Genomic DNA, 14,254 nt, shown 5'->3' with positions numbered 1-14,254 from the left:
TTGTTTAAGATCTTGGGGTGACCTGTGAGCAAATCCATGGTACCCACATCCTGTACCCTTCCTAACGCTGTGCACATCTCACCACATCCTAGTCCTTCAAGTCTACCCACCCTCTTCCTTCTGCCCCCTCCCACTGGGAGACGGTGACTCGGGCCTACGTGACTGCACCCATCTTCTCGAGAAGCAGAGCTCGGCAGCCATTTAAAAAGACAGCCCTGCTGCTATTATAAAAATAGAGGGAAAAAAAGAATGAATCCGTAACAATAAAACCTTTACAAAAACCATAGTATGAAGAGAAGTTCCGCCCAAACCCTTTACACATTATGTACCCTTTAAAATTCTTATGTAAACAATACACAAATCAAGGTTTATCTGAAATTTTGCTGGAGGGAATTTCTTCCTTCTTGCCCCCGTTTGCCATGTGGCCCTCTCCTGTGGCTGTTTCAAGCAGGGGCCTCAGGGAAATCCACTCGGGAGGCAGAAACGGGCCGGCCGCCATCTTGCTTTGGTCGCATCTCCTTCTGCGGCCTGGCGGTGAAGCCAGGCTGCGTGAGGAGGTTCCCAGGCTGGGACTTCGGCCTCCCTCCTGTGCTCCTGTATTTTTCATGGCAGTGACCACCTCCCCCCACTTTCCATCCAAGAAGCCACTTGCATTCTCCACCCGCCCCCCTCCCAGTCCCCATTCCCCTAGAGCCCCGCCCCACCCCGCACAAGAAATCATCTCGTGACAGAAACAAATGACGACAGAACCGATCCCAGGTCTACTGATATGTTTACAAGGATGACCTACGCTCTCACAAAATCAAAATGGGCGAGGGGCCAGGGGGAAAAGGCCACAAAGCATCTTGGGAGATGCCGTGCAACCTTGAAGATGGCTGACACTGGCCCGCAGCAGTCGATTTCACGGCCAGCGCGGTCACTGTCCTCTTCAGCTTCTAGATTGTGGAGGTCCGGTCAACCCCGTCTGGGAAGAGAAAGAGGCACAGGAAGGTCATGGGGAGCAAAACGCTTCCTCGTGGCCCACCGACAACAAGGCCATGCGTGCTGGGCCTCTGAGGACAGAGGAGAACTACATCTCTTCATTCACAGATCCCACTCAACCTCGGGAGAATACATGTTTTTCTTTTTTGGCCAAGAGCCACACTGAGCCTGGGAGCCAAGATGAAAAGACCCGGTCCTTGCACCCCAGGTGTTCGCATCTTAGGCAGGATGCAGATACGTCAAAGGACCACGAGTCTCTGAATGATCATCGCTATAAAGGAGTGCCTGCCAAGACAGCGGGAGTGTGGAGGGAGGATGTTAAGTTGGCCTTGGAAGTCTGGGACAGTTTCATAGAGACACAAAGTGGCTTTTGTAGATGCGCTGGTAGGAGAGGGTGCGCGCCAGGCAGTGCAGGGCGGCGCAGAGGGCCTATGGCACATGCATAGGTGTGACTGCGGGTCAGTGACTGGTGGGGTGGGTCAGAGCTTTAGGATGAAGGATGGGGATCTGGGTGTGGTGGCGCATGCTTATAATCCTTATATTTGGGAGGCTGAGACAGGATTGCGGCTAATGGACAGCCTCAGCTACTTAGTGTGGCCCTTTGCAACTCAGTGAGACCCTGTTTCAAAATAAAAAAAAAAATAGTGCTGGGGTGTAGCTAGCTCAGAGGTACAATGCTCCTGGGTTCCATCCCTAGTACCAAAAAAAAAAAAAAAAAAAAAAAAAAAAAGAAGGAGGAGGAGGAGGGGGAACTGATAAGACACACGTGGACCTGTACAGCTCACATCCCTGTCTTTGGAAGCAGCTCCCTTTCACTTAAGTTCCTGATGAAGGAGTGGGGATGAAGTGTTGTGACCCTGGTCCCTGGCCACAGCTGGGTAGACCAGGGGGCTCGATATATCTGACTCACATGGATCCAAATTCTGTTTCTAGAGTCTGAAAGAGGTAGATGTCATGGGCACCTGGAGCTGCACAAGCTCGTGAGGGCAGGAGAGCCCAAGGCCACCCAGGACCTACCGCATCTACACTTTAGAGACTGGAGAGCCTGGCTGCAGAGCGGGGACGCACACACCAGAGAGGAGGAGCCGTGAGTAAGAAATGGAGGCTCTGCTGGCTGCCAGCCCCTTTTCAGCTGTTGGCTCTCATGGGCTCTAGACAGCCCCCGGGAGCAGACTCTGAGAGTCTGTGTACCACGAGCAGGAGGCTGGATGTGGTGGTTGGGAATTATAAGCAGTAGAACCAGCCCCAGTTTTAGAATAGCTTCTCTGGCAGCTGTCTGATGGCCTGAAGGACAAGCTGAGTGGTGGAGAGTACCCTATCCCAGTCCACGCCAGAGCTGACAAGAGTCTCATCCCCCGAGCGGACAGGCACCGGCTGGCCATCATAGGAAGCAGAAAAGACCGTGTTCAGTGACCACTCAATGAGGGTGAGGGGAGCTGCCTCCCTGGCTTTGCTGGGCCCAAAGGCCAGCCAAGGGGCCCCATCTAAGCCCCAGTATGGCAAACCTGGCCAACAGGTGGGGCATCTCTAGTCACAGGCAGGCCTTGGGTGGGAGACGGGAGAGTAGAGTGCTCCAGGGAAAGCTGGAGAACTTGAGCCACTGGAAGAGGGCTGAGCCCACAGCAGGGATTTCCAGCTCTCCCACCAGGAGGGCCAGGTGAGCAACCCTGCCAGCTGGGACTTGAAGGACAAGTGCTTCTTTAATTGAAAACTTTTATTGGAATAATGATGTGTGCACCCAGTTGTAAAAAAAATATGATCTATAATTGGGAGTGGTGGAGTACACCTGTAATCCCAGTACTTGGGAGGCTGTGACAGGAGGATCTTAGGTTAAAGGCCAGCCTCAGCAACTTAGCAAGACCCTCAGTAACTTAGTGAGAGACCCTGTTCCAAAATTAAAAGTAGCGTGGCATCAATGGTACGGTGTGAACATAGCTGCTTTCAAAATAAAACAGTAAAAGGGCTGTGGGGTGTAGCTCAGAGATAATGCCCCTGGTTTAAATCCTAGTTTACCGTATCAGGGCCTAGACGGGGGCTTATCTAGGGAGAGCCCATGGATAGATCACTAGGTTTTCTCCTATGATGATAATTTGTAAAACCACAATATTTTATGTAAGATACTGACCTTGAGACAAACCACTAATATTATTTAGATTTCTCCAGTTTATCTGTTGCTCATGTGTATGTTAGGTTTAATACAATTTGGGGAGAGATTTTAAAGAAAGCAAGCAATGGCCCCTGAGAATATTTGAGGCACTGGATCATTACTCCTAGAGGCCCACACATACGAAACTTCTAGTCAGTAACTCCTCCTTATCTTCTGTGGTGTCATCCTGGTTTAAGGTCATTCTGTGTTGTTATGGTGGTCCTGGGGATTGAACCCTAGTGCATTCTACCTCTGAGCTGCACTTTCAGCCCTATTTTATTTTTTTGTTTGGAAACAGAGTCTCTCACTAAGCTGCTGAGGCTGGTCTGGAACTTGTGATCCTCCTATCTCAGCCTCCCAAGAACTGGGATTCTAGGCATGTGCCACCACCCTAGGCTCAACCTGGGTTTTGAATGGTGGCTCTGCAGTGGTAACTGGCCTGGGAGAAGAGGGATATATAATATGCTTGCACATGTATGTGGTATGTATAGGGGTATTTCTGTGGTGGAGGGACATTTGTAGGGGTCCCTCCCTCATCTCTAGAAGTGCGGTACACAATTGCTGGGGTTTGCTGGCCTACTCATTAATGCCAAACTTTCATGGCTATGAAAGTGCAGAGCTGGAAACAGGAAAATCTTAACTAACCCAGCCTCGATATATGTATATATTATGAGATCTCACTAATTTGCTGAGGCTGACCTTAAACCTACGATCCTCCAGTCTCAGCATCCCAAGTCCTGGGTTTACAGGCATGTGCTACTACACCCAGCCTCAAACTGCATTTTTTCCCGAATTCCAACCCCCTGACTCATCTTCCAAGGATGGTGGTGTTCATCTGCAGGGCACTGACCAATAAATCAGTCCAGATTATTGATAGTTGTTCAGGCTATGAACCAACAACTCCAAAGGGGGGGGGGTGCCACTCACATGCAACAACTGGCAGAGTTTTTTAAGGTTATTATGACAATTTCCAATCAATGCTGGCTCGGTGCCTTCAGAAAGTAATTTGCACAAATTCTCCATATTGCCTAACATTGGGGCTACTAGGGCCCATAAAAGTAGAGAAGGTGAGAAGAAATGGCAAGGTGTGAACTCCAGAAAATAGGAACGCGGACCCTGTATTCCTCTCTATGGTGTAATTCACTACAGACTGCAGGGAGAGCCAAGCCTCTGCAGCCCCGCGGAGCCTGTCCACAGCGCCCTCTGCAGGAGGGCAATGGCAGTTCATCTTCCTGAATGCCTTGGGGCCACCGAAGCCTAAGAGCTCACGGAGAGCCTCAGAGAAAGAGTTGCAAACCAAGTTGGCCAGGGCAGCCCACTGCCTGGGTGTTCTCACCGTTCTGCCTCAAGGACAGAAGGGGTGGGAAAGGAAGGCTCAAGAGAAAAGTGTTTTTCTCTGGCATCGAGAGATGTCAGCACAGGGGGTGGGCCCCGGGCTGGTCATCTACGTGGCCACCCCAGGATGCCATGTCCAGGGGACTCCACACCCTCCTCCTCCACTCCTGGGTTGCAAGCAGAGGAGCCTCTTTAAGTCGGCTTTCCTCTCCCTAGTCATTTGCCTGCCTATAAAGTGATTTAATTCATTGGCATTCTGTCCCCAGCAAGGTCAGCTTCCCTGGCACCCAGAAGGGGCCAGCCAGCAGAGAGGCCCTGTCATAGCAAGAGGACGCCCTGCCACTGCCCAGCCAGCCAGGCCACCCTCAGCTGGATTTGCGTCCTCTGCTCAGAAAACTGCTTACAAGGCTTCCCACTGGAGGGAATTATTGGGGGGGAAACACAGCAATAAAGAGGCTTAGGAGGTTAACAAGATGAAAACATTAGCAGAAACTCATCATGATTTTAGAGAGGTATTCTGTAAAAAGAGAAAAATGGACAAAATTAAAAAGAAAAACTTTTCAATGAAAACCTCCCTGTAATAAAAGAGTATTTGGCATTCTTGCTACTAATGATGATAATGTTAGTAGTTTGATAACAGTGCCAATTACTGGGATCCATCAAGCCCCAGGGGGCAGGTCAGCTCTCCTTGCTGCCTCTCACAGGCAGGACATGATGGAGCCCCACTCCCCACCTCGGGGGCCACTGCGGGGCAGGAGCCCTGGGCTGCCACCCTGTGCCTGGGCCTCCCCCGCAGTGGCGGGGCCAGCTCAGGGACTCGCTCACCAGCGCCTGTCCTAACACTGGCTCCATGATGCCCTTATTACTTCCTTTAAAAAAACTTGAAACGATCGAGGCAATTTGCATACCATACATTTTACCCCTTAAAAGTGTACAATGCTGTGGATTTGAGTATCGCCATAGAATTGTATGACCATCACCCACTAATTCCAGAACATTTTCACCACCCCCTAAAAGAGATCCGGCACCTGTCAGCAGTCACTCTCAATTCTCACCCCTCCAGCCCCTGGCAACACTTATCTGCTTTCCCTATAGACCAGCCTGTCCTGGGCATTTCGCAGCAATGGAGTCCTATGCTCTGTGGCCTTTTTTTTTTTTTTTTTGGTGGTACTGGGGATGGAACCCTTCTACCTCCGGGCTACACTCCCAGACCTATTTCCTATTTAATTTGGAAACAGGGTCTCTTAAGCCAACGAGGCTGGCTTCAAACCTGTACGATCCTCCTGTCTCAGCCTCCCAAGCGCGGGGATTACAAGCGTGCGCCACCACGCCCGGCTAACTCTGTGGCTTTTTATATCTGGCTGTCTCACATAAAATAATGTTTTCAGATTCAGCCGTGCTGGGGCGTGTACCGGTGCCTCTTCCCTTGTTGAGGCTGAATACTGTTCCACTGGATAGCTTCGCCACATTTTGTCCATCTATACTCATCTGTCGATGGACATTTCGGTGGTTTCCCATTACTCACAGGGGGCTGCCGACCCAATCTCCTTAGGAAGGCAGAGGAAAGGAACTGGTGGCACCTCCCCCAAGAGGAAACAGGAATGACCCGATGATGTTACAAAACTTCTATGATTGTGCATGGCCAGGTTGAGAGCAGTGGCTTACAAACGGGGTTCCCTGGAACCCCGGGTAAGTCACAGAGGTAACTAGATCTTTTCCCCATTTGTTTGTTCTAAATCCCTGCGATGCCACTTGGTGCCCGGGCGTTCAGCTCCCGCCTGGTACTGAGGTCAAGTGGGGATAACGCCAGGGTTTCACCCTGCTCCATGCAGGGCATTGGTCTGTTTTCTATTTGGTTTTTACTTTTTTTTTTTTTTTTTGGTGGTACTGGGGATGGAACCCAGGGGCTTTTCTACCTCCAGGCTATACTCCCAGACCTATTTATACTTTAATTGGAAACAGGGTCTCTCTCACTAAGTTGCTGAGAGCCTCACTAAGTAACTGGGGCTGGCTTCGAACCTGTGCGATCCTCCTATCTCAGCCTCCCAAGCGCAGGGATTACAAGTGCGCGCCACCACGCCCGACTCTATTTGGTTTTAAGTAAGGGTATGTTTGCAGAGACTAAAAATCTAAAGCCCTGTACTCAAGGAGAAAGCTCTTTGGAGTGGTGGTGGATGGCTGTAGGGGTGCCAGCGGCACAGCTCTCAGGCGGGTGAGCACATGCAGGCTGGAGAGCGCTAGCGGAGGCACAGGGGTGGCCCCTCCGGACACTCCCGGGAGGTCGGAGGGAAGGGTGGCCTTCTTTCCTTCACCTGCCAGCTATCCACAAACACACAGGCCTGAGAAAGTACCTGCCCACGCCCTCCCGGATAGCTGCGAGAGGGGGCTGCAGGCCATGTCCTGGGGGTGTGCGGGGCTCCGGGAGCAGCTGCAGCCCCACACACCTCAGCCCGCGCTCCTGGCTCATCCAACCATCCCTGTCACACGGCAAAGGACAGCTTGGGCTGCTTGGGGCTCCAGGAGTCATGCAAACCATTTGCAACCGGGAGATAGAAAAACAAGCAGGGATCTTTGTTTCCAAAATTCTATTTTTAGAGCATGTTGGGATATGCTTGGCCCAGACCAGGGGATTCAGTGCCGAGAAGGGCACAGGCAGTCTGTGGGGTGTCCTGCTAGAGCCCTGTGTGCCTGGCTCCCCCTCCTCCGCTCCACAGTGCCTTTTGCTGGGACACTGCTGTGGTGGGTCCCAACGTGCTGGGGGTGGGGAGCGGGGGAAGGGGAAGGGGTGGCCGGACTCACTTCTGGGAAGGCGGGGAGCAGCGGCATGGTGGGTGTAGCCAGGTGAGGGTCCAACAGTCTGCTCTCCCTGTCCCCTTCCCAACCCCCGGGGCTGCCACAGCTGACCCGCTGCCTTGCGGAGGACACGCACGGAGAACACTCACCTCCCAGGGCATGCTCGGTCATACTGAGGCACAAGGACTCCAGCCTGTTGTTGATGTCAGGCTCAGTCACGGGAAGCTGGAACTCTGTAGGGACAAAGGGACATGTGAGTGACAGGAGGGCTGAGGGCAAGGAGGAAGCAGGCACGCGCTGTGTGGCTCCGCCTCTCAGGATGAGGGTCTGCTGTGCCGATGCAGGGGGCTGTTGGGGCGGGCAGTAGGGCAAGCTCCTTCAGGTCCCGCCAACGCCTGAGGTCGGTTAGAGTCCACTGTGGACAGAGGTGCTCTCCTGGCTGGGCGAGAACTGCTGACTAAAAATAGCTGGTCACAGTCATAGTCTATCACTCTTAGACCCCCCCCCCTCCAGCACCTTCCCATCAGTAAGAGCCAACCTCTGCCTGCAGGGCCCCACGTGATGACCTCTGGTCACCTCCCTGTCCTCATAAACTCTCCCTGTGCCTTTGATCCATCCCAAGCCCGCCTCTACCCCAGGGCCTTTGCACTGCCATTCCCTCTGCCTGGAACTGTCAGGCCATGGGTCTTCAATGGCTCACTCTGTGTTACCTTCACAATTCAGTCCTCACTGTCTCCCCAGAAGACTCTCCCAAGAGACAATGAACAGTACAGCACCTCCCCCAGCACTACACTGCCCCCTCTCCTGCTTTCTTGTTCTTCATAGCTGTTACCAACACCTGCCACAGTCTGTATTTGCCCTCTTCCATGTGCTTGCTCCTGTCATTGGAGTGGGACTTAGCTCTGCTTGCTGTGTCTGGAGCTGGACCCAGCGCGTTTCTGATTCTGTACTAGGAGCGGGGTGGGCAGCCCCTGGCCCAGTGAGCGCCTCTCCTGGCTGTGAGACTGTGTCCAGTGCTACAGATGTGCTGGCTCCTTCATCTGCCCAACAAGCCCAGTCTCCAAGCAGGGCTCTGGGGGGGCTAAGTCCCCCAGAAAGGCTAGCCAGCTGGCGTGGAGCTGGGACAAGACTGTGTCTGGCTCTGCATCCGGGCCTCCTGCGCACCTTGGTGACTACAGGTGATGCCACCGCACGCAGCCTCCCTTGCACTTCAGGAAGGGCACGATGGGATTGGCCTCCCACATCCCTCTACCATCTGGACCCTCTCCATCTCTCCAGGCTCCAATCCTGCTTTTCCCCAGTGGGAGGAGGCCCCTCAAGCCTCCTCCTTTCTGGCTGGGCCACCACAAGCAGCATCATCTTGTCTTATTCTTCAAAGTCCTCCAATGTCTCTCTAACTACCTGGAGGCACCTGGCAGGCGGTGAGGATGCTTTCCCCTCTCTCGGAATCTCCCACAATCCCTGGTCCTGGTTTCTGCACAAGTACTATTTGTCTGTCAAGCAGTCAAAAAGATCAAGAAGAAGGAAGCCGGGCGTGGTGGTATACACTTATAGTCCCAGTATTTTGGGAGGTTGAGACAGGAGGATTGCAGACTCCTGTTGGAGGCCAGACTCAGCACAACTTGGCTGGGCCTGCTGCAACTTAGTGAGACCTTGTTTCGAAATGAAACAAAACAGGGCTGGGAGTGCAGCTCAGAGACAGAGAGCCCTGGGTTCAATTCCCAGTACCCGAAACAAAAACACTCAAAGCCTGCTGGCCACAAACTGTGAAGTCCTATGGAGGGAGGCAGGAGTCCCAGAGAGCATGTCGGCATGAGGCATGTTGGAAGCTGTTCCCCCTCCTTGGCTTTAAGATCTGCCCATCAACTGGGGAAATAAAGGGTCCTGTGGCCCAATTTCAGGCCATTTCCCTCCTTCTCCACATCTCCACCAGGGGGCACATGGGACCAGGGAGGGAGAGCGGGAGAGGGAGAGACAGAGACAGACACAGGGAGGGAGGGAAATGAGGTTGGCGGTTTGGTGGGCTAGGAAGTCAAAACCAATGGCTAAACCAAAGTATCTGTTTTCCTTGATGAGCTATACATTAAGATCTTCGGCAATTTGTGTTTCCCATTACCAGCTAATTCAGAGGCAGATGTTGGCTACGTTATTTAAAATTCTAAAGAGAAGGCTGGCGAGAGGATCGATAGGAAAAGCCCTGGGGAGCAGGTAGTGTTCTTCCGGCCACAAGTTCCAGCAGGGATGGGTTTGGAAGACAACCGGGCCAATTCCTGAGTGGATGGAGGCCAAGTGAGCTTCCAGGGAGCCAGAGAGAATGGCGGCACCCCCTCCTGTCCCGCCCTCCTGTTGCTGCTAAGTGCAGGGTTGGGGCAATCAGACAATCCCCGAAGGAAGAATATTTTCATATTTTCATCCATTCATGTGAAAATCATATGCATGCAAAAATTAGCAGCCTTCAGGGTGTGAAATCTATAAAATAGAAACACAACTTTATATATAGCTAGTTAGCAAATAAGAAAAAAAAAAACCTCAGCAATTATAGCCACCCATATGCTCATTGTAAGATTTAGTTTACTCTCTAGCGCTCCCCTTTAAACAAACACTGTGGAGAGATTTGGATAAATAAAGATGCTCGACATTTGGAGAGAAGTGTCTGAGCTGCAGGATTTCTTGCCAACACACAGCAAAATGCCATTTTCCAAGCCCGGGATCGCGTGTTCCAAAAGGGGGGCTGAGTAACGCAGGGCTCTCTGCTCAGAGTCTCCAAACCTTCGCGGCTGCTCTTTTAGGTGGGAAGTTGCTAAGCTTGCTTTCGCACCCAGGTTCTTCACTGGGATGCGCTGGGGAGCCGTGACCCCCCCACCACTCCTCCCAGAGCAGCTCTGACAAAGTCTAAGTCTTGGGAGAAGCCCATATGTTCATGCTGCAGAGTATCCTAATAGTGTGACTTTTTAATTGTGTATTTGATAAAAACAGATCCATGGCATCTTGTCATACAACTAAGACAAAGGAAGACCACTGGTGGGTGACTGCTTTCATCTCAGGCTAGAAAACCTCAGGAATGGTTGGCTTGGGTGGCAGAGCTCTTGCCAAAGACCCAGAGGGACATTCAGGCAGCTCCGGGCCTCTGTAGCTACGGCTCCAGAGGGCGGGCTCATCTCTTCTATCCAGACCCTGCTGTAAACCAGGCAGATACTGCTGCATTATGGTCAGATACAGAATGTTCTCTGAAGAGCTCAGGGGTGATAGAGTTAAGTTAGGAGGGCTGCAGTCTCATCAGTAGATAGATCCATCCCATTGGTGGTAACCGAGGCAACAGAGGATGTGGCTGGAGAAAGTAGGTCCCTGGGGTGTGGCCTTGGGGATTACATGTGCTCCCTGGTCCCCTTGCTTGTTCCACCACTTCAGGCCTCCATGACGTGAGGGTGGAGCTTGTTCTCTCCCTGTTTCCACGTCCCATCACCCTGCCCTGAGCTTCAGATCTTGGCTTCACACAGACGAACCCAGAATCTCCAAAAAGTGTGAGCAAATAAATCTTCTTTCCTCTAGGTTGAGAGGTCGGTTGTTTTGGGCGATATCAGTGAGAATCTTGACTGAGACAAGCTGTGAAAGACCCCTCCCTAACCGAGCCTCCTCTGCTTTCATCCTAAGTAGGTCTCTCTCCTCAGCTCAGACAGCAGCTCTGAGTATAGGCTGAGCACCTCAATCCAAATTTCTGAAATGTGAAACTTTTTGGCGCTGACATCATGCTCCAAAAACATCAGATTTTGAGCATTTTAAATTTTATATGCAAATATTCCCAAATCCAAAAAAATCAAACCAAGCAGAAAACCTCTGAATCCAAAACCCTCTGGTCCCAAATACTTTGGATCAGGGATACTCAACCTGTACTAGGAATTCTTCCTTTCCTCTCCATTAGACCATTCCAGGATTTAGTGAGGACTCTCAGGGTCAAGGCTGATAGCAGACTTGTGACTTTTCAGAAGTCCCGTGTGTACAGCAGTGTAGTCTCAGGCTGAGGGTTGAGAAGGGACTAGGAGGGGAGCAGCTACCCACCCCTTAGAGATGCTGCTGGGGTCTCTCTGAGCGCCCAGGTGCTTGTCCTTGGGGGGACACTGGCCGCAGGGTCCAGAGCACCTAAGGAGCCTTTCCTCTCCCTCCTTCCCTACCTACCTCACTTCCTTTCCTTCCCTCCCTCCTTCCTTTCCACACTGGGGATTGAACCAAGGGCCATGCTACTTCTGAGCTATACCCTCAGCCCTATTTTATTTTTGAAAGGGGGTCTGGCTAAGTTGCTGAGGCTGTCCTCCTGTCTCAGCCTCCCAGGTGCTAGGATTACAGGCATGTGCCATTGTGCCTGGCTAGGAGCCAGTTTTGTTAGAACTTTAGGATAAGCATCAGGTTGGAGCATTCTGGGAAAAACCTTTCAAACCAATCTGTTTTATCTGCAGTTTTGTGCAGGGGAAGAGATTTTTAGAACGCAGCCTGTGAGGTCAACCAACCTCCCCTGTTGCTGGCTTGCCTTTGAAGCCTGCTCTGGGTCTCTCTGTCCTTCCCATCAGTCTCCCGGGGGTGAGGAGCCTCCATGGCTTCAGAACAGTGCGGGGCCACTCCAGGAGCCTCTGTGACTGGGACAGTCGAGTCTGCGTGAGTAGAAAAGGGCTGCTTCCGAAACAAAGGGCTACTCTCCCAGCAATCTCGAAATGAATTTCCCAGCTGGGAGCACACCCTGCCTCTGTGAGGACTGTGGCATCCTGGCTGGCTGCCACACTTATTTGATGCATGAATCTCCCCCTGGGTGAGTGTCTTGGGCCTCGTCCTCCATAGTAGGTCCCGGCCAGTGCTACTTGCTCATCCAGGAGACAGTGAGACACCATTATCCCTGATGGCTCTCCTGGCTGGTCCTGGGAAACACCTGAATTCTTTACAGGTGGGAATGAAGTAGAAATTTGCCCAGGATGGTCCTGGGAGGTATCTGGAAAATCCAAGCAAGGTGACTGATCACTAAAACACTAAAAAAAACTGGAGGCTGGCTCTGGTCCCCGTCTTCCCTCTATTTTGTGGAGATGTCTTAAGTCTTCTATCCTAATGGTTTTATGTTTATAGGACCAACATTTCCTCATTACTATTTTTTGATACTAGAGGTTGAACCCAGGGCCAATTCTACCTTTGAGCTACCGCCACCCCCAGCTCTTTTTATTTTTTATATTGAAACAGGTTTTCACTAAGTTGCAGAAGGTCTTGCTAAATTGAGGCTAGCCTCAAACCGGTGGTCCTCCCATCTCAGCCTCTCCAGTGCCGGGATTACAGGCGTGTGTGCCACCACACCTGGCTCAACACTTCTTTAGAATGCACTGTAGTCTTCAAGATTTGCACCTATAATTTAAAATAGATGCTTTGAAGACATCTAAGGTTTGGGAGCAAAACAGTACCTTATCCTACATGGGCAGTCTTCTGAGTATTTGATTTTGTGTTGCTCACACATCTCTATCCCATTTTGTGTTCACAAAATTCCTGTAAAGATGAAAGCCACTTTCTGCCTTCTGATGATCTGACACTAGTGGTCTAGTCCTGGTGCTTGGCCACAAGCCCCCAGAAGTCTTCACAGCTCCCTGGGCCAAGCTGGTTGGCATCAAAATGCAGATCTGCCAGAGCCCATCTCTTTCCCATGAGTCTTGTCTGGGCCTGGCCTGGAAGCTAGGGACTGGGAAGGAGGCCGGCTGCTCAGGATGAACAGTGCTCACACTGACCTCTGGTCTTGACAACCAGTGTTGGGTTGGTGAGGGGCATGTGCACGTGGAGCTTTGGGCAGAGGCTGAGAGCAGAGCTCTGGGCAGAGCTCTCTACAGTCTCCTTCCTCTTCAATCGGGTCTCCTGGGTACTGGCTGTGCTCTCCCTGCCCCTCCATGGCCACATCTCTGTAGGAGCCGAGTGCGGGGGAAGAACGTGGCGTGTCTCCTCGGAGCGCTCACCAGTTGATTTGCTATCAAGAACTTTGTAGTAGCCTTTCCCCCCACACTTTGGCCATTATTAGAAATGCTGTGGTTTACTAGGGCCTGGCTGGATAAGGGCTTGTACTCCTTGGGAAAGAGATTTCCCAAAACAAATCCTCCAGGGCTCTAGAGGTCTGAGTCCAGTATGCAAAGAAAATTTATTTAGAGACTTGCAGGTGACTACTTTGTGGGAAAACTGCAGACAAAATGTTCCCTGTGGTTGCCTCTGAACTTGGACCTGTGGCCTGGGACGGGTCGGAGAGAGGGACAGTCATTTTTCCTCTTAAGTCCTTCTGTATTATTTGATCCTTTAACCATGGGAACAAGAGGCTTTGTGTGCAGAGGCTGAAAGTAATCTTAGGTTTACAGGAGCCCTGAGAGTGAGCTGGCCACGTGGCATGGCTATAAACATGCGGGGGAAACAAAGGTCCAGACCCAGGATCCATAGCAACGGATGCAAAGGGCTCAGGAGGGGACGGCACAGCTCTCAGCAAGTGCTGTCTGGGCCTGGGCTTCCCAGTGAAGATGGAGAAAACTGGGGCAAGAATAACAAAGAGGAGGACTGAGGCCTGGAGAAACAGAGGCAGGAAGTTAAAAAAAAAACAGGTTGGAAAATTCAAGAAAGTCGCAGGGTATTTAGGACGGAAGGTCAGCAGCTATGCTGGAACTCCAGTGGGGCCACAAGGCAGGTGGAGCGCTTATTCACTGTGGACCATCTCTTCGTGTTCCGGGCGTCTTCAATCTTGTTCAGATTCTTTCTCGTCTCCCTCCTCCTCTCCCTCCTCCTCTTCCTATCCCCCCCCCCTTGATTAAACCCAGGGTCCTGGTACATTCTAGATCAAGGTCAAGCACTCTACCACTAAACTACATCCCCAGTCCTTTTTGTTTTTATTTTGAGACAATTTTGCTGATTTGCTGAGGCTGGACTTTAACGTGTGAGCCTCTTGCCTCAGCCTCCCGAGTAGCTGGGATGACAGGCGTGTACCATACAGCCCAGGCTGCTTTT

At 51.7% G+C, this 14,254-nt stretch overlaps 1 protein-coding gene across 2 annotated transcripts in view; it reads right to left on the bottom strand.

Moving 5' to 3' along the window:
• Nucleotides 1–935: 935 nt before the first annotated feature.
• Nucleotides 936–14,254, bottom strand: part of SAMD4A (sterile alpha motif domain containing 4A) — a gene marked incomplete at both ends in the record, with an annotated part of 249,891 nt that continues 236,572 nt past the window's right edge. For both annotated transcript variants that reach the window (XM_080708237.1, XM_080708238.1), the window contains 2 exons: nt 936–964; nt 7,405–7,488. In XM_080708237.1, coding sequence (XP_080564363.1) covers nt 936–964; nt 7,405–7,488 — 113 coding nt within the window. The remainder of the gene's footprint in view (nt 965–7,404; nt 7,489–14,254) is intronic.

The sequence above is a fragment of the Muscardinus avellanarius genome (assembly GCF_963383645.1).
Source record: "Muscardinus avellanarius genome assembly, chromosome: 12".
Lineage (NCBI taxonomy): Eukaryota > Metazoa > Chordata > Mammalia > Rodentia > Gliridae > Muscardinus > Muscardinus avellanarius.
The sequence above is the reverse complement of the archived record's forward strand: the minus strand, read 5'-3'. Positions and strand labels throughout refer to the sequence as shown.